Below are 20666 nucleotides of genomic sequence, written 5' to 3' on the forward strand. Positions count from 1 at the left end.
TTGTCTCTACACTTCTCATATAAAAAAACAAAAAACAAAGCATGTATTAAGAAACCAAAAAAAACCTTCAAACAATGTGAGTGACATAGAGGCAGGGTGTGAGCACCTGCTTTAATGTCTGTACAGGGGTAATATTGCTGGGCTGTATACCTGCTCGTTATCTTTACACCGAATTTTAAGCCAAAGCAAATCCAGTTTCATAACAGCATCACACTTTGTGTAATAAAAAAAAGGATAAAAGCTTTAGAGAAAAGATATGATGCAGTGACGACTGCGGCACAGACTCACAGTGCCACATCCTAGTATGGCCACTATTTTACACATGACATATATATAGTGTACTGGCACTTTGGCATACTCCCTCGGAGAACATAGGCACACACAACAACAAAGGCTCACTGATGATTTCATTTACTAATATTATTCCTTCCAGGAAGAACAAAACAAATTACCATCATTAAATTATTTTCATGGCTGTGCTGTAGGCTCCCACGTGGTTTACAGATACACACTAAAACATGCTCCCAGCTGCTGGTCTGATGCCATCGGGTCATATTTTAGGTTGGTTTAACTTTAACCTACCGTTGGGTTGTCAATATTGGGTTGGAGGTGACCCGTCATTTTTGAAGTCCGCCATCTTTGAAGTCCGCCATTTTAATGCCATGTGGGACCCGATCAGTCCGCCCGAGCCGCTTTGCCACCGCTCGTCAAAGGAAAAGGTAAGTCAATAAAACTGGAATAAGAATAATAAGATCCAAAATAGCTCTGTCAATGTTTTACTTTTAACACGGCTTTACTCAGTTTTGTACAATAGCTCATTTGTGCTGACATTAGCAATAGCTAGCACTAAAAACTTTAAAACTATTGTCAAACTATGTAAAACAATCAACCGCCAACAACAATCGCACACTCTGCTTGCTCACAGCTAGCGTTTACCTATTGTACATTACGGCCTCGTCATTTTATGTAGAGTGGGGAGTAGTTTGGTGTTAAATACACAAATACATAAACGACACATTTTAAGAGTCGTCTTCTTTTTCTCAGATTGGACATGGTGGACGACAACACTGTCCACGTGTTCTGGTGCTGGGGAGCCGATCAGCTGTTACTCCCTGCTTCAATCTTCAAGTCCTCGTGGTTTGTGAAAATGAAGGAAAAAAATCTCTTTTTACTGATGACGAATTAATCCATGAAAAGAAAACCTTGCTTTTTGTTGTGATTTTTATATTTAAAGCACAGTTGTTTGCCAAAAGAAGGTTTGGTGTGAGGAACATTAAATACATTTTATATACGGCAATAACATTGTACTCATTTTATAAATAAATGTATTGGAATGTTATATTTGTCATGATTATTTTGTTTACTTGATGCAATAAATTAAAAAAATTGTTGGGCCATGATGTGCTTGTTTCATAATTTCATAACAATTTATTTTCATTGATACATCTTTTAGTTCAGAAGTCAACTGAAATACAATATATGATAAAATTTTAAGTGTAACATTTTTTTAAATTATTTTTTGGTAGCTTTAATTCAACAAAGTAGTCATTTTTACCCATTTTTGGGTAGAAACTATAACCCAACATGATGGGTTAAATGCTGCTGGTTTATAATAACCCGTGGCTGTGTCGGTCCCTTTTTGACCCAGCGCCGGGTTACTAAAATAACCCAAATTATTTTCAACCCAGCATTTTTTGGTGTGTATCAACCTTAGGTTGCAAAACAAAAAAACTGTATCTCCTTCTTTCTATGTATCTGAGTAACCATCTTGTCTTTATAGGACCCACAGTCTCCATCCACCACAGACTGTCTCATGAATAAATATGTCCACCCTCCCTAGTCACCACTCTGGTAATTCCACACCTGCTCTACACCTCCCTCCAGCCCTACTATCTCCATCCCTTATCATCCATCCTTCCTAGATATCCTCCTCTGTAATGGGGTAATGCTCCTTGGTTCTGGATAGCCAGATAAGCCTGCAATCGCCAAGCATGGCTGTGAACCGCTGCTCATTAGAGGAGAGGGGAAGAGATGGAGAAAGACAGAGGGTGAGAAAGGATCTAAGGTTGAGGATTTTATTTGTCAAGAATTGGTTAGTTAAAAAAGAAAAAACGTGAATGCAAACTTCTATTACTCGTGTGGGGACATAAATCTGTTTACAGTTGCATTGCGGGGACTCACGTCCCTGTTGTGAGACGGAAAAAAGTCCCCACAAAAATAAATCCTAAAATCTTTTGGTGAAACTTGGTTAAGGTCTCCGGGAAATCAATTTAGATCAATCAAACACCCTCTGAAGTGATGGAGACACGACTGTCTTTGTGTATATTTGTGTGTGCGCCAAGGCTGTTTGAGGTTTGTATGGGTGTGGTTGGCTTCCTGTTTGAAATGGGGCTGTTCAGGGGCAAGGACTGAATGACTCAGAGGTACAACGCTCTAATGAAAGCACAAAAGCATACCTGCACACCCACTCTCACGTGTATGACCTTACATGTGAACTCTCGCCTTAATCTGCCTCCTGGTTCCCACTTTGAGCTGTTGCAGTCATTACACACACACACACACACACACACACACACACACACACACACACACACACACACACACACACACACACACACACACACACACACACACACACACACACACACACACACACACACACACACACATTTATAACCAAACATTTATTGTGACAATATATAAAATTAACATGACAATAACAGCTCATAATCAGTTCTCACCCTTTCACTAGTGCTAAAATGAAAAACCAGAGGGATGATGTGAATCAGAGGCCATGTTTAATATCTGCACAATGCCTAAGGGACGGGGTTTTTTTGTTTTTTTTGTCTGCTTGTTTGTTCCGTTCTCATTTTCTATCAGACATGGTCTCAACTAGGACTTGTCACTTTATAATATATAATGTGAATCCTAAACTTTAATTATCCCTTTGCAGGAGAAAACAGAGTTTAAGGTTCATTTTAATGTTCATCTTAATGATATAAGCTTTTGCACACAGGTACAAGCAATTTTCAGCGCCTAATTCGTCTTCTTTATTTAACCATTCCCTACATGTCTAATTTATCTTTGTTTAGATATATTTATGGGAAAATACAAACACTTACCTTATTAATCTGGATATTTACCTTGAAAGACTTTCCCTTTTAATTTCAGATGCTCTTTTCTCTTTCAGGGAAGGTGCAGCAGCGACTCCCGCAGCTCTGAGGAGGCTGGTGGTGGAGGAAGTCATGAGGGAGGTCACCAGACTCAGACGGTGGTACAGAGCCAGGTGCAGGGGTTGGGCCAGCCGTGCAGGTCCCTCAGCACTGGCACTGAGATGGAGAGCGCACTGCAGGAGATGGAGATACAAACCCACCAACCGCACTGCAGCCCTGGTGAGTGAATTTATCTTCACTGAATTACCGGGCTTGTTTTCCAAAGGATGTGTACATGGTGTATGGATTAAAATAATTATTTATAATAGCACTGAAGTTCAAGTCTTATTTGATTTCTTACTGTGGTTTGTTTGTCACTGTGAATGCATATACTATTTGAGTCAACCGGGTGGGTCAGAGTAAGACTATAACTAACTCGTTTTCATTCCCAGAGTGTCAAATACTGCTGTTTTATCAAAACCTTTCATGTCTGAAACAGATGCACAAGGTGCCTTACGTTTTGGCACCAAAAACCATGCGGTTAGGAAAAGATCGTGGTTTGGATTAAAATAAGTCATTTAACTTACATTAATTAAAAGCAATCCACATCAACTTTTGCTTTGTCATGGACTGGGACACCTGTCTCCCAGGTGAAAGTCCTGGGTTTTTGTCACCCAACGGCCCTCTTCCATACATGGGCGTCAGACATAAGGTACCTTGTGCACATTTCTCTGACACCAATGAGTTTGACAAAATAGCATTGTTTGATGACCTGGGAATGAAAACGGGCTTTGAGAACATATACTAAGGTTCTCGGTCTAAAAAGATATATGGTTTCAGGTATGGTATGGTTTTCTTGAACAAGAGAAACAATGTTAAAGCAAGAATATCAAAGAAATCATATTTTAGATCAAATTTAAGTATTTACACAGCCGTATTTTAGAGGAGAACAGTAGAAGTCTCAAAAATGTACTTCTAAACAATGAGGAAGGAGGAGCACTTGAACCTTTGCATTTTCTGTGCACATGTGCAGCAGTAGTCAGGTATTTATCATCATTTTTTTTAATTAATTTGATCCAACTTTGTCTTAATTTTAACATCAAATGCCATCATATAGCTCATACCCAGGCCCTTACTGTGCATTAAAACATCAGCATATATCTCAAATCTGTCTGTTTGAAAATCCTGTAAAAACTTGGTGCGTCTGTCAACAGGCCTGCAGAATTTTGAAGCATCTGTGTTGACTACAATAGTGATTCACTCACAACATCTACCTGCAAGTCTTGTCCTTGTTAAATTGGTATCACTTTAGATACATATAGAGTATGTATATTTTTTAAAAAAATTAAAAATAAGCCCCACTACTATAGCTGGATCTACATGCATCATTCAGAAAAGGGAACAAGTACATGAATCAGCACCAGGATAGAAATGGAAAGTGTATTCCGTCCTGAAGGTGCCGTTTCCAGCAGCAGCAGCAAGGAAAAAAAGAAAGCAGGAGGAGGAGGAGCCGGTGGTATTTCTCCTCTCTTCCATCTGCCTGCAGAGTTCTTCCACCCCGCAGGAGCAGCCATCCCGGTACCTCCCCGGAGTCGGAGCCTGCGTTTGTCGAGGGGCCTCAGGCTGACGTCCCCGGCCTCATGGGCCTCGTTCCGCTCCCCTGGAGCCAATAGAAAGATGCTGTGTACACAGGTAAAGGGAGGGAGAGGGACAAAACACATTTAAATAGCTTGGAGGACAACTGAAGTGATCTGAAAAAGAGTTGTCAGGTTTTATTGAGCTGTAGTTGAGTTCATGATGCTATATGAAGCTAATAGAGAGTTTTATTCAAATACTCCCCTTCTTTCTCCAATCGCCTGTCTCTCTTTTCTCCTCAGTACCCATCCCACAGTGACTCATCCCTTGCCACAGGCAGCTCAGAAGGCAGCCTTCAGACCACCCTGGAAGAAGGACTGAGCTTCAGCGTGTCGCCACCACAGAACATGGAGCTGCCATTGCCGTCTGCCCCCCTACCACTCATGATCCCTCTCCCGCTGCCCAAAGACAGCACCACCATTTCTTCTCCCATCCAGACCCTGAGGCCGAGGCCGACTCCCTCGTCGGCTCTAACCCTTCTGGCCACCAGGGGTCACCAGCGGAGCCAGAGCAGCGGGCGAGGCAGCACCAGCCCGGGCTACACCCGCGATGACTCAATCGACCCTTCAGACGAGGACCTGGGCATAGGCATCGGATCGTCGATCGGCGGTTGTGGCTCCAGCCAAGCAGGCAACAGTGAACACTTGTCAGAGGCACTGAGCAGCTTATCGCTGACCTCACTGCTGTCGCCCAGCTCCCTCGTGTACCCGGGAGGAGCAGTGAAAAAGTGCAACAGCACAGGCAGCCTGGACCAGGGGGGAATGCTGTTGTCTTCCCGGGGCAGGGAAGGCCGCAGGGAGATTCTGGGCCTGGAGCTTATGGACCCCCAGGGCTTCTTGGCCAACCCCTGGACAGGGGTATTAGTTGATACAAGAAGAGGAGAGGGAAGAGTGGCAATGGGAGATGGAGACCAAGGGTTGAAAGGGAAGAGCTCAAGCCAAACAACAGTAGGACCTTGTCGAAAAAACAGATGAAACCTACTGTTCTCTCTTTCTTTGTCTCTCCATTCCTTGGATCTAAACCCATTGCTGCCCCTCTCGCTCTCTCTGCCTCATCAGTGAGAGAGAGGTTTGATGACACACGATGTCCTGTATTCCAAAACCAAACCCTCATCTTGCTCCCTCAACCCCTTTCTACACATTTGTGACAATGCCATGTCCTAATTTATGCTACCTTTGAGAGCGGTCTTGGTTATGGTCTGCTGGTGAGGAAGCGGCCTGCAGAGTTAAGGCTCGAGGGCTGAAGACAGGCCCCGATGCCTGTTGAGGAGGCCATGGAAGGTTGTGATCACATTGGAAAACCAGGAGGCCCATTCATATCAGGGAGCCAGTCGGAGCAAAAGAGCTTAAACTCCCAAGACACAACAAGAAGTCTTGACGTTGCTCTGCTGTGGTTTTCTTTTCTCTGTGATGGCTCGGGTTCACTGAGGTTGAAAATGTAAAAATAGAAGTACCCAAACCTGAAATAGCTATCCATGCCAACAGAGACTGTTTGGATTCGTTTATGTCTCGGAGGCAGTGCAGAGAGTAAGTGGGCGGAGGCTCTGGGATGGCGGAATATATGAAGGCGGAAGGAAGACTGGGAAAGGAGGGAAGGCAGGTCATTTGTTTTGGCTGCAAAAGCAGAAAGCGGATCTAATGTCCATCTGTTCTGGCAGACGGAAACAACAGGTCCTACTCACTGTGGATGAGGACCTTCTGCTGAGATCACAGTAAAAAGCGAGGTGGAGGAGAGTTCAGGAATGTGTGCTCGTAGTGTGTGTTTGTGTGCGAGAGCACTGCCTCGGGTATCCTAGGCATGAATTAAATCATTCTCATCACTGCACCATGCCTCTCTGTTTTTTTAGAAACAGCAGATAGGTATTGACTGAGTGAAGCTTGGTGCGTCTGTCTACTTGGTCTTCAGTAGCAGCGTGAAAATGAAAAGAAATTGACAGACTGCGGAGGTATAACTGTGCACGGAGTGACTCGTGAAATTAGTTATTTTTTATTTCTATCTCCAGCATCTCTCATTCGCTCATGAGCATGAAGAAATGAAAGAGAAATAATTGGGGTGGAGCGCTGCGAGCCCCATCACAAGAAACAGCAATGTGTGTCCGTGTGCGCACCGAAATATGGTTCGCAGCTTCGAGTGAGACTTCAAGCGCACTCCTTTCGACACCACTTCCTCTCATCACGTTTAAGGATGTAAGATGAATGGACAGAACCACAAGTGTTGTAAAAGGACCTCGACTGCATGATGGGATTGCATTTAACCAAGTTTTTTTTTTTTATCTATATACAGAAGTGTAACAAGATGTCAATGTTGGGTGATAACCATGTGATTTCTATTCCACTATTTTTGTAGAAAAGAGAATAGGCACGTGCAAGTGTTGCCGTTAGTTTGTCCTGATTTAATTTAACCCATGCAGTGTCTTCGACTTGTTGTCTAGGACTTTTTGTCTGCCAGTGGCTTCCAGTTTTATAACATTTTTTTAAGGTGTGGACAGTGTATAAAACAACGAAGCAAAAAATTTCAAACAAACTCTGTGCGCTGAAGTGATTGTTCCCTCCAGCACATTTCTCTTTGGGAACACTGGTTCCTCTTGGATTTTTTTTTTTTTTTTTTTTTTTTTTTTTTAAGATGTTGGAGTCTCGGAGGACAACCAGAGATGGGAACAGCCATATTCACTCACCACATGGGGACTGTCTAGCACACAGGGAACTTTGTTTTGCTTTTAGCCTCTTATGCTACGAAAACCATGAACAGCGTAAACCATCTCTATGACAGCTTTAATTTGAGAGTTACACCACAACATATCGTTTATGGGCACGTTAGTGATCCTTAAGCATGGTTCTGGGATTGCAATACAGTATGCTTATTCTTGAAATGACACCCTGATGCACTCATCTTCTCTTACTCATCTCTTCACGCACACACACAGTATGTTGTAGCAACCCTCTCACACACCATAGTTTGATATCAAAAGCTGACACTGTAACGATAAACAAAGCTTTGCATCTTTTAATGCAAACTTCTTTTGGCTTCCGCCACTCGCTTAACTGCTCCATCCAAAAAAAAAAAGGAGATGCTCATCTTTAAGCCTGATTTCTAGAAGTAGACTGTTGTATCCCTGGTGTTTTCATCATTACCTTAATTTTTTAATTTCTCAAAAAGAATGAGGTGATGTGAGAAAATACAAGGGTTTGACCTTTTTATCATGCAAAATCACTTTGATGACTATGTTTTATCACATGGTGTGTTGGGTATTGACAGTTGTGTGTGTGTGTGTGTGTGTGTGTGTGTGTGTGTGTGTGTGTGTGTGTGTGTGTGTGTGTGTGTGTGTGTGTGTGTGTGTGTGTGTGTGTGTGTGTGTGTGTGTGTGTGTGTGTGTCTGTTTGTGTGTGAGAATGTGCATTAATGCCTTCAGGTGAAGTGATTGCCTTTTCCTGAAGTGTCCTGTTTGTCAGTGAGGATACCTGAGGTTAAAGGGTGATGAGGGAAAACACGAAGCAACCAAGGGCTGTTTTAGCTTCAAAGATATATCCTCCTATCTTTCTGAGACAAATCCTTGTGTCAATGAACATGGCATCAAAGGTTAAAGCCTGACTACACAGCAATAAATGTTCCATGTGTATGCCCTGAGTAAATGATGTCAATGTGATTTTTATCTCCTACGAACACAACAGTATTCATTACTGTCTGTTTTTTTTTTTTTTTTTTTGCTTCTACTTGTCTGAACCTACAACCAATCAGATAGCACTTCTGCCCTCTCACAGACCGGAGATGGGCTTCAATTGGACGACATTAACAAATAAGGTTATTGAACTCAGGTCGGGGGGGTAAAAACCACTAGTCAAATTTTAATAATAGCTGTAAAGTTGTGCTCAGACGGAATGCGAAGCAAATTTTTCGCCTTGATTTCTTCGTACAAATCGGACCGTCGGAGTGTTTTTACACTCTGTGTTTGTACACCCACAAACAGCGATGCAGCAGACATGAGCTGGAACACACTAACAATGCAGAACCCGTGTGTGTGTGAGCAGAGTGTGCCTTTGTACAGTGCAAATGTGTGTGCTACAACTCAGACTGATTTCCAAAATTTCTGTCATTAGCCCAACCCCGCCCCAGAATTTTATCTGCTCGTCTCTTATTTATTAAGTGGAGTACAATTACTTGACAAAAGCACACACTTTTTTTTTTTTTTTTTTTTTTTTTTTTTTTTCTAACGACGCGTTTCTGCTTTATGAAACGTGCGTCCACCTGCACACTGTATCTGTACGCAGTCACGCCGCCTTTAAGATTTGCTTCACCTTCAGTCTGAACACACCTTAAGAGTGTACAATTCACATTTGTACATATCTTTGTATTTTGATCTGCATGTGTGCATTGCTGCCAGTGACCATGAATATATCGTTAGTATGCATTTCATAAAATTGTACAAAGTTGAAGGGAATGCCCCAGTGTTTTTGACTGCTGCTATGAAACCACTAAAAATCAGTCTGAGTCACACAAAAAAAAAAAAAAAAAAAAAAAAAATTCTTCCAAGGCATGATGATAAAATATTACATTTTATGTAATATATAGAGCCGGTCTTTGTCTTTATACCTTGTATTAAGGGTGCTCCGATCAATCGGCCAAGGATTATGATTGGCCGATATTAGCTCAAACAAGTTTGATCGGCGATTTCTAAGAAGGCCGATCAGAGGAGCCGAACACGTGGCGCAACATTTTCTGCACGCAGCTAAACAATGGGTCTGGCAGTAAATCAAGGTGTCTCATAAAAACAAAATTCATATTCATAAAAAAGGATAAAAAGAGATACTTCGCAGACCCACTAAAGCCCCAGATAGGTCGGCTGCTGTCTGACACCCTGTCTCCTGTCCGCCAGCAGGGACGCGAGTTAAGGAGTGAGTGGCTCTGAGCAACGGAGAAAGTACCACGAGCCGGTGCTCTTTTTGGATGAAGATGGGAAATACGGTGGCAGCGACATCAGCAGCAGACGAACCTCCACCGATCGCAGCCAGTTGTCACACGAAGCGGGAAAAATGTGTGTGTTTTAGTGGGAGGATAAAAGCCGCTTTCCTGCAACGTGAGCCTGCGCATGCACTTGTAGACAGTGGAGGACTTTTCGGCACAGCAGGGAATATTATCGACGAGAGGAAAAACAAACTGTCTGCTAAAAAAATGCAGAGATGCCTGTATTTATAAAGACGTTAGCTATGAGAGGTGTGATTGATAAGAATGATACATAAATGATACCGATATCTATCCACTCTATTTCTCTCCGTTCCCAGTGATCAGGCAGAGGATGCTTTGGTTTAAGTTCTGTCTCGAAGAGAAAGAGAGAGTAGAATAAGTTGCACATGTTGCCCACCAAAAATAAACATTTTGTCAATGAATGCTTTTTTTTAACATCTCTTGATTTCAATACATGTATAGTGTTTTAAAGAACAGTTGCATAAATAGATAATGCTACACAATAAATAATACATTTCAAATAAACTCTGGACTGACTCGGTATTGGCTGATTATGCTTCTAGTGATTGGGTATAGTGAATCCTGATCGGAGCACTCTTACCTCGCGTTTACATTGACATGAATAAGTATCTGAGATGACGGCAGGAGAAAAGGGGTTGAGTCAGGACACTTCAGAGCAGGAAAGAAAAAGCCAGAGACAGGGTCACAGACGCAGGAAGTGTACGAACACGACGTGGACAGCTGGACGGAGTAAAGCTAACAGGAAGTGAGAGACTGAGGTAGTGAGATGCTGCAGGAGCAGGAGACTTCTCCAGACAGCTTGTCATTGGCGGCCTTGCCCAGCGGAGCCGTCAGCGCACGAGAGAGCGCACATTAGGCATGCACGCTGAACTCGGAGGTGTTGTTTACCTCACACCCTGAGCCAGCCAGCCCTCCACCTCGTCTAACCTCTCAAAAACTAGTTCTCCCTCCAGGCCGCTGTCCTTCAAATGTCACTGCAGGAGGGTTTGGAGGTGTGTGTGTGTGTGTGTGTGTGTGTGTGTGTGTGTGTGTGTGTGTGTGTGTGTGTGTGTGTGTGTGTGTGTGTGTGTGTGTGTGTGTGTGTGTGTGTGTGTGTGTGTGTGTGTGTGTGTGTGTGTGCGCGTGGCGAGTGGGAAGTGGCCATGTGTCTCCGAGAGTGTGTTGATGTGTGTGTTGATGCAAGCACAAAATGGATATGTCATGGCTTCAGTTACCTGCAAGGTTTTTAAAAAAAAAAAAAAAAAAAAAGTAGTCTCCTGTCATCTGAAATGTTTGGACTTTAACTCCTTCCAATGCCACAAGACAAGCGCCCTCTAGCAACATAAACTCCAAAGGTCAATATGAACACAAGGGACCCCCAGAGGCTCCTATGTCGATTTGATTGATCACCTGGCACCTGGGACATCGAGGCTATTATGGGTCCAAGAATTTCTTCACCTCACGTGGAAACCTACTGGTTATGTGTCAGCCGTAACATTTATTGTGCTTCTGTGCAGCATGAAGACGTTGTAGTCTCACAGCTGCAAACAGACATCTGAGAGATTTTATGCACGTGAAATTGAGAACAAATGCTCCAGACGCATCAATCAATTGTTCACTGGCAAGGATTAAATGAATTAAAGTGGGTTATGGTTTCTTTTTGAAGAAGGAAAACAAAAATACTTATCTTTGTCAGACTTCTCTGCTGAAGATTTTAGGTCAAAAGGAAATGAAGAGAAATGCCGTCAAAGGTTTCCTCCGAAGTTTTGTGAAACACAAATCTGATAAACAAGATCCACACAGATGTGTCTCATTACTGTTCGACTGTGGGCACAAGAGGGAGGAACTGGAAACTTCTGACAACATTCAACTTGTTTTCACACTGCGGATCATGCTGCTCTTTAGCTGTTTTCCTGGGGGAAGCGGGAGGCTTTGTATTAAAAAAGTGAGTAAATTAGGAGGTTTCCTTTAGTCCTCTGTCACTTAATGAGTCAAGTAAGCCGGCAGAGTGCCTTTGATGTGTGGAGAGATGACCTGACTGCCATTTTAAGCAAGTAACGTGGTCTATAAAACAGTGATATCAAGCTGCTGTTGTTTGAACATATCAAGAATAAACTGAGCAGTGAGCAGTGTGGGAATTTCTACCTGGAAATGTTGCAGAGAGATTTTGCTTCTCTTTGAAGAATCTGAAAATGAACATAAATGGATATAATTCTCTTCCTTAATGCAGTTCTATTGTATTATTGTTGTAAGAATGAAGGTCTTTACGCCTTCGTTTGATCTATTTTTTCATTTATGTAATCATATCAGCCTGTAATACCTTTAACTGCACTACAAGCCTGAGTCTTTCCTGACACATACATCCAGGCCGTTTATGGAAACCAGCTCCCTTCAGCCGTCAAGGCTAACTGTCCAGGGGCTTGTCCAGACCCATTGATTGTGCCACAGGCTCTGAGGCGAGTGCCAGATAAAGGCAGGATGTGAAAAGTGCCGCAAAAAAAAAAAAAAACCTGAATAAAGTGCCTGTGAAGTGAGCTGACTATAAGATCAAAGAATAATGGCTATCAATCTCCAGATAATATTTAAACTTTCTGGAATCTAAACTGGTTCGAAGGATTTTTGTTTTGTTTTTGTTTTTCATTATTTTTATTATTGTGCCCTATGGTGTCGGCTGTCTTTCCTGTTCACGCTCACTAGAAACCAGCTTCCTTTCACTGTCGCCGGCGCGCCGTGTGACTTCAGAGGATAAATTAAGCAGCTACAGTCGCCACACCTCTCCCTTTCTTCACTAATTCAAATAGGCAGCTCTCTGGCCTTAATGAACTTGCACATAATTTGCATCAGTGCTCGTGTGTGTTTCTTTCCCGCTCTTCCTCCACACACACACTGACGAGAGAGATCCACTCCCGTGTTGCACCCAACGTGAGTCTGCGAGGCACTGTGCTTGTCAGTGCTAATGGCTGAAGCTTATCCCTTCATAGGCTGCCCCCCCACCCCCCACCCTACCCCACCCCTCTCCTTCACTCCCTCCTGCCTGTTTCTTCCACTTTTTAAAGCCATTGCCTGCGAGAGAGAGAAGCCGTGACAGCTGAAACTGTGAGATTGGGAGCAGTGCTGACACTGCTAGTTTCAGCCTCGCTATGCTTTCATCATGATGGATGATTGACTGGTTTCCTCAACACCTGGCCCGCTGTTTTGTAAGATAATTGTGGGAAAATAATGCAGTAACAATGCTGAGCGTCTGGTTTACGCTTTGAAATATTTATTTGAAGCGAGCTCCGGCGGTTCAGTCGTATGATGGGGCTCCTTGCAACAGCCAGATATGAAATCCCAGCTGTCATGCAGTATGTCTGCTTTGTTTGAATTTAGAACTCGGCAATTTCCCTTAACATGAAAACAAATTTGAAGGTTTGCAAATCTCCCTCAGTAGGCTATCTCAAAGAAATCCTCTTTATCCGTTTACTGCGTAGTGACAGAGACCCTCAGGAAGGTAAACAAATGTGTCTGACCTCTATTTCACCTGCAAAATGAGAAAAACTGAAACTAAAAGCTTACAGCTGCTAAAAATCCATTTGATAACAACAAATGTGTCAAATGACTGTGTTTCCCAGGAAACCTCCACACAACTAATACATTTAATTTCAAATTCTGCTCTTCAGATTTAGTTTTAATGAAAGTATTCAATAGTGCAAATTATGCGATTCAAATTTTTTTTTTTTAAATGTAATGAACTTGATGAGCATTTTAAACATAAATGACTCAAACTCAGTTTCTTGTGGCACATATTTCTGCTCACACCTTTGTTCCACAGCCCAGTCTAATGTGATATTATTCTGTTCTGTCTTAAGTTTATTAATCGAAGGTTGCATCTTTGAAAAGGTGCAATAATTTGCTCATGTTTAATCACTCTTTCCCTTACTTGAATGACATAATATCTTTATGCATGTGTGTGCGTTTAAGTGAGAGAAAGTATTCTGGCGACGTAACCTAACTCCTGTTCATTGTTGTGGCAAAGAACACTTCTCAGATTAAAATACCCAGCAGCCCCTCCAAAAATTCACTACAACTGTTTACAAAGCGAAAGTATTGGGAGCAAAATAAGTAATGCCCTGTTCAGAAAGTTATACGAGGTTACCAGATACGGTCTTATGCAACATTGCTGAATTTGTAATAAAGTTTACTCTGCTGTGAAATTACGGTGTACCAAACAAAATTCATCCTTTGTCCTCCAAATCACAGAGCAACAAAGGCAGCCGTTTTTTTTATTCATGTAATTTATTTATTTGATACTTAGTTGGAACTTTAATTATGGTAACCTTGGTAATCTCCATGCACTTCAAAGCAATTGTACATGAAAGTTATTTCAAAGTCGGGCAGTCCACAAACATGAAGCGCTCGGTTTTAGCTTTGTTCACATCCTGCTTGTCTCTGCGTGGTGTGGTGGTGTAAATATGTAACACTGACTCGTATATTTATTTGAATAAGGCTCAATCAATATGCATCAACGCAGTCACTGGTTGAAAAGAAGCCACTGAGTCAAGATATTTGAAAGATGTCAGGCGCTGAGTTGATTTAACCATGAAGTATCTGAGTTTGTTGCCTGTTGCATCTTAAAAAGCTTGGTGGGTCTCGGCGTTAAGAGCTTTTGGCTGTAGACTCTCATGCACCATTGGAGCCCATTGAGAGAGAGAGAATAGGAGGCAGCACATCAGCTCCAGCTCGGACACACTGGAATTTGCATAATACATGACACAAGGTTGCAGTGAAGGGCAAACGACGAATACACTCGTGAAATTCAAAGACCTTAAGTTTGCCTGAATACATATGAAAAAGGCTGTATAGTCTTCGTCATGTGTCTAAAATTTTATCAGAATCAGAAACAGGAACTCGCTCCTGCCCTCAGATTCTTGTAAGTGCATCCATGAATGTATCCAAGAAGCATGAAACTAAATATTGGAATATAGTTGTTCACTCCTGTATTCAGTCACTTTGAAAGATTAATACCAAGGAGCAGAAATTATGAATTAATAAATAAATCCTGTTATTAATTTATGCTTTTTTTTATCTGCTTTATTCTTAAAGTTCATTCACACTATCATACTATCTACTCTGTGTTTCTACTTCATCTGTCAGACATGCGAGCTTTGCTGATTTAACCCGGTTAAATTATAATATGTTGACACAGGAGACAAGAGAATGAGATGAAGAAAGAATAAGAGATTCTTTCTTCGTCTTAATTATTCATGTTAGCTGGACCACTGAAAGCCTGTCTCAGTTTGAGGGCAAAGTCGTGATTGCTATTTTTGCCTCGGCTTTTTCATGCGTACTTTTGAAGAAGTTACGACTGTCAGGTGGCGCTCTGGTGCTTGCAACATACTGTAGTATTGTGTTTGAAAGATGTCCTTCAGAGTGTTTATGTTTCAGCAGGTGTGCTTTAGTGTTTATGTACAGTACATCTGTGTTTCTGTGTTAAGCCAAGCAGCTCCCCTCCCCAGGTTCATTCCTATGAGTCTTCGTCTCCCATCTCCACCATCTCACATTTATCACTGCAATTAGTCGCTCTGCTGAGCATGTAGGCCCACACTGGGCCAGCATCTCTCCTCACTGGAGAGCCTGTCTGCTGTTTGTGTGCACGAGTGTGTAAGAAAGTGACTCTGCCATCTTTGATGCAAACGGAGTCCTGAGCACCCGCTAATTGTCAAGTGCTCCTTCCTTTTGTTAAATTCCTGGATCGAGAAGCCGCCCGGGCTTCTTTTGCAGCAAAATGTTGTCATTTGCCAGCGCTGTGTCTGCGTCTGCACTCGTATATGGTGACGATATCGCTAACGGACAGAGCTAGTTTAGAGACCAAGTGAAAGCCAAGGAAAGAGAGAGAGAGACAGGCAGAGGCAGAGAGACAGAGTCACAGACAAAAGGATGCAAAGAACAGGCGGAAAGATGAATGAGCTTGCACCAAAATAAAGAGAGCACAGAAGAAAGGTGCCAAAAACATTTAAGAAGGCATCATCGACACAAAAGTAAAACAGAGTGTGACACACTTTTGCTTTAATGCAAACTTCACAGCGGATGAAAAAAAAAAAAGTCCAAATTTAGCTTTTGAACATATGTTGTACAGCCACAGGAGCTCGGGAAGTGAAAGTGAAGCCAACACTTCATGCACAGGATGTATCCATATTGGAATTGCACTCCATGCCATGTCTGTACCGACAAAAACAAGGTGAGAGTAAAGGGTATAGCGGGCAAAGAGAAAGGGGTAAGAGAAGAGAGCAAACAGGAGAGGTTGAGAGGAAAAAGGAGTGTGAAATAGGCAGAGGGAGGAAGAGCAGAGAGGAGGAGAGAGGTGACACGAGAAATAGCGAAACATACAGTCACACAGGAGAAAAACATCAGAGGAAACTAACAGGGGAAAAAAGGAAAAATAAAGAAAAGGGATGGATGATTCACAGATGTCTAATTGCATTATATACATACACAGTGCACACACACACACACACACACAGATGCCTGCACAAAAGTAACTCCCATAATACAGGTGCCCCATAAGGATATTCATTATTGTAAAAGAGCCGATCAACCACATTTATGTAGTGGGTTTATGTAGTGGTGGAAAAAGTACCCATATCCCTTCCTAAAAATACCAATACAGCAATGTGAAAATGTTTCATGACCAGTAAAAGTCCGATATTAAAAAGCCCACTTAAGTAGAAGAACACATGACATCTCCCCTTCTGCCCCTCAGGTTTCGTGTTCAATAATGGACAGAAAAGAATAATCATAATTTTATCCTATTAGGTATTTAAATTGAGTTATGGCCAAAAGTGTGTTTTGTTAGGTCACACTTTCCTTTCACCAACAAATTGTAATCTGTTCATCCTTTAGTCCAAGTGAATGTTTGTGTCAAATTTTTAAAAAATTCCCTCAAGGCGTTCTTGAGATATCACATTCACAAGAATAGGACAGATGTGGGGTCATAATGACCTTGACCACTGACCTTTGACCACCAAAATCTACTCACTTCATCCTTGAGTCCAAGTCAGTTCATTGCTGAGGCATAATTAACATTTGTGACAGTAATTCCCCCCAAGCGTTCCTGAAATATCGCATTCACGAACACGGGTCATGTGAGGTGACAGTGACCTTTGACAATCACAAATTTGAAAAAATTCCACCCTGACCTTTGACCCCCAAAATCGAATCAGTTCATCCTTGGTATAAAGTGAATGTTTTTGCCAGTTGGAAGAAATTTTCTCAAGGTGTTCTTGAGATGAGCATTCACGAGAAGGAGATGGACGGACAGACGTACAACCCGAAAGCATATGGCTAACTACTGGTTCAACTCCTTCAGCGTCCAGAATTTTCCTCAACACATGTAGAAGCATGTCATTTCTCAGTTAAAGTTAAAAAATATATATATATATTTTAGTTCTACTCGATGCTTTATAGGCTTTATAGTAACTTAATACTTAAGCTTTGCTCTCTATAGCCTTTCTGAAACTGTTTTCTAATACAGTTGAACACGCATTTATTTATTTTTTTACTGGTTTTGAGTCATTCAGGTGAGAAAGGTCAGTTGATCACATTGCAATAAATTGTCCTTGACTGGTTCCCTTCTGTGAAGCTCTCCACCACACTGGAGTAACACTTCATCACAGTGTGTGTTTCTAAAGTGCACATACATGTGTTTGAGCATTGCGTTCATGTCCACTGAGCTGATGTGGTCTTGACAACTTACAAGAGTTAATCCACTCCAGTTTAAAGTCTGACGACATATTATACTAGATGCTATCATGATAAGGTGTGCAGATGCATGCTTGTGTGTTATTTAGTCTTACTAGTGAGAACAAAGCGGTGAGAGCATTCATAATGGATGGCTATTTAACACTTCTGATGTCTGTGGCTTTGATGCTAATGTACAGGAAAGGGGGACGAGGCGAAGGCAGATACTAATGGGCATTGAAAGACAGAAGAGAGGAAAGATCCAACGCAGGAATGCTTCAAGGAGATGGAATTTATTAAAGTATTAGTAAAGAGGCATTAAGATCAGTGATTGACCATTAAACTAGAGGGTTTCTTTTCTTCTTGTCTCTTCCGTTAATTGTCATATTGTTGGAGCACCTTTCGTCCTCAGTTACGTATTAAGTACATCATTGTGCATGTTGTATACTTTATATATGAAGCCTGAGTTATATCAGTCTTTCCAGGATTTAGCTAGAGTTTCTTTGGGATTGTTGCAATCAAAAATGCTTGATTTTGCTGCCACTTTGCTCAAAAATGTTTCTTCAATTTCTCAAGTTTTTTGCAGTAAAGTTGCAGGAATTCCTTCTTATATCAATAAGAGAGTACTGCACATCACAGAAATAGCTGGAATTATTTTTGTTTCTCATCTTTTTTTTATTTTCCGAACCATGGGGGCTCGAAGTTACACAAAACAACATAAACATGATGTAGCTTTACAAAACAGTCAATCTGTTACTGTAAATATAAAAGTTTTTTTGTCTCTTTGGAGCAACTCTGCAGAAAAATAAATAACCCTTAAAAAAAATGTGTTGCCCATGTTTTCCAAATGGGACACGTCACATGTATGACACATGTTTACCACATGATAACATAGGGAAAATGTGTGAAAAGACTTTCACATGGGAATCTACAAGGGCTTCACACATCACACCATGAAAATGTTCCAAAAGTACATGGGCTAAATACATGTTTCACATGTGCACAATTACATGTGTATGTGGTCACATGTGATCACGAGTTTTTGCACGTCAAATGCATGTGTTTTTTTCTGTAAGGGTCGTGGGTGCTGTTACTCTCAAAAGTTCATTTCCTAACCATTTTTTGTTGTTGTTTGTCTCTTTTGATCATCTCTGCAGACAAATAAATAAGACAGTCACAAATGTGCTGCTTCCATGAAAATAAATGCTTTACTTTGATTTAAATTCATTACAACCCAAACAAAATCCAATTTGGCTTTCCAAATGGGCTTATTCTTATTTAGGCAGGCACAACGGGTAAGAGATTGTTTTGGGGCAGGTATTTTATTAGGTGCATGCTCTGAGCTGACATCGCAGGCTAATTTCCTTGGTTTGTTAGTTTTACAAGAGCTGGAAATGTGTAGTGTGACCCTGTTCTGCTCTCTCAAGGGAATGTAGCTGCAGATCTGTTCTTCTTGTATCCTCCCTGTTCTGTGGCAGATGTTTACGATCCTGCACATATGGTATGCAGTCAAGTAAAAAGGGGTAAAGTACATGTCCACTCTGTTTGCCGCTGTGAATGTTCAGGGGATAATGTTGGCAATGATGAGGGGGGTTTGGTCTGCATGTGTTTGTGTATTAAGCTAAGGTTATCATAGAAAGTAATGTTGTCCAACAACACTTTGCATCCATGCAATGTTTGAAGTTTTATATGACATGTAAGCATGACATGTACTACTGGACAGTATGGCCCCCGGCACACCTGCCTTTAACATAAGTGCTGGTCAGCTAAAAGGTGTGCATGCACCCGGGACGTGTTGAGAACACGTTGACATTGGATCTGCTCAGACCACGTTCTTACATGTTAACGCTACACCTGAAGATCTCTGCCTGTTCTTCTTTTGTATTTTTTTTTTAGTGATTAAAAACACAGTCTGTAAATAATGCTTGTTTCACCTCTGGGTTTAGCTTTTTTTTTTTCTTTTAGTTTATCGCGTCTAACTGACACACATCCTCCCAATCACTGTTGAAGAGCCGCAACCCCCTCCAACAGTTCATTTATCAGCAGCGACGCAAACCCAACCCGCTGGGATAATTTGATAATCTAACTTGGACTGATTGGGTCCTGATGGTTTAATTTGTGAATTACAAATTTTGGTTGTCGCCATGTTGCTATTTTAAAGCCAGAAGTGACCATGTTTTGACGGGCGGGGGGGCTGAGCAAGCGGTTATTCTGACTCCATCTGACTGGAAACCCAATGACACTATGCCCACCCACCTATAGCAGAAAACTGATTGCACCCCAGACAGAAACAGCCACACCCCCAAAAATACCACTCTTTGAGGCCTAATACGTAATTAATTATGGATTTATTTTGTAGATGTACCACCAGAAAACTCAACAGAAGACGTGACTTTAGCAAATGAGACCATTATGACTCGTGGAAAAAAATGTATTGACTTTGTATTTCATGGGAGACGTTGAATGGAAGCCTATGGAGACAAAGCCTTTTTGGAGCCAACCTCTGGCGGCTCTTGGTGGTATTACAGTTTATGGCACTTGTGCATTGGCCTCATTTGCCAAATGCTCCATAGACTTTGACGTCAGCAGTATTAAGTAAGAACGTGGGAATGTGTACATGAACACCTTCTTTGGGTGTCATCACACTCATGCATCGAGACATTTAACACTACAGTAAACATTTAAAAATGCACTTCTTCTATACCAGAATGAATTGCAATGTGAGCCCTCTCACTTTCTGACAGCAACAAATAGCTTAATAACCATCTCAGATTTTATGATAAAGTGAAAAAAGTTAATTAAAATGCATTCAGTGCAGAAATACACTGGATTAGTCAGATCACTGTATTTAAGCCTTTTAAAGTCTGATGATACTTTGTGCGCTCAGTTTTTAAAATTGTCATAATATCTTTCTGAGATGAATCCAGTTAGATTCAACTCTGAAAGAAACGTGTCAGACCAATCATCAAAGAGAGCATTGCCGCCGCACAAAACCCTGTGATTAGTGTACTTGTAGGTTTAAAATGCATTTATATTCATGTCTGGGTAATTTTAAAGATAATGACGTAAAATATTTGGCTTCAGTGCCCAGAGTGCCTCCAAATGTCTACATTTCCTTCTAGTGCTACTCTCATTTGTTGTCGTCAGCTAAATGTTATGTTTGTGTGAAACTTGCATATACAATATATCTGTATACGTGTGTGC

The 20666-nt window shown here is 41.6% G+C and overlaps 1 protein-coding gene across 3 annotated transcripts in view; it reads left to right on the forward strand.

Annotated features, from left to right (window-relative positions):
* Positions 1 to 8801, forward strand: part of LOC138634136 (voltage-dependent T-type calcium channel subunit alpha-1I-like) — a 75498-nt gene extending 66697 nt beyond the window's left edge. For 2 of the 3 annotated variants that reach the window (XM_069720792.1, XM_069720793.1), the window contains exons 33-35: positions 3191 to 3392; positions 4609 to 4844; positions 5030 to 8801. In XM_069720792.1, the coding sequence (XP_069576893.1) occupies positions 3191 to 3392; positions 4609 to 4844; positions 5030 to 5761 (1170 nt within the window). In that variant the 3' untranslated portion in view covers positions 5762 to 8801. The remainder of the gene's footprint in view (positions 1 to 3190; positions 3393 to 4608; positions 4845 to 5029) is intronic. The other variant, XM_069720794.1, reaches the window with a different exon arrangement.
* The last annotated feature ends 11865 nt before the right edge of the window (positions 8802 to 20666 follow it).

This window comes from Brachyistius frenatus, unplaced genomic scaffold (assembly GCF_029030835.1).
Source record: "Brachyistius frenatus isolate BFR_SWC_R1_liver_20210118 unplaced genomic scaffold, ASM2903083v1 Contig_251, whole genome shotgun sequence".
NCBI classification, from domain to species: Eukaryota; Metazoa; Chordata; class Actinopteri; family Embiotocidae; genus Brachyistius; species Brachyistius frenatus.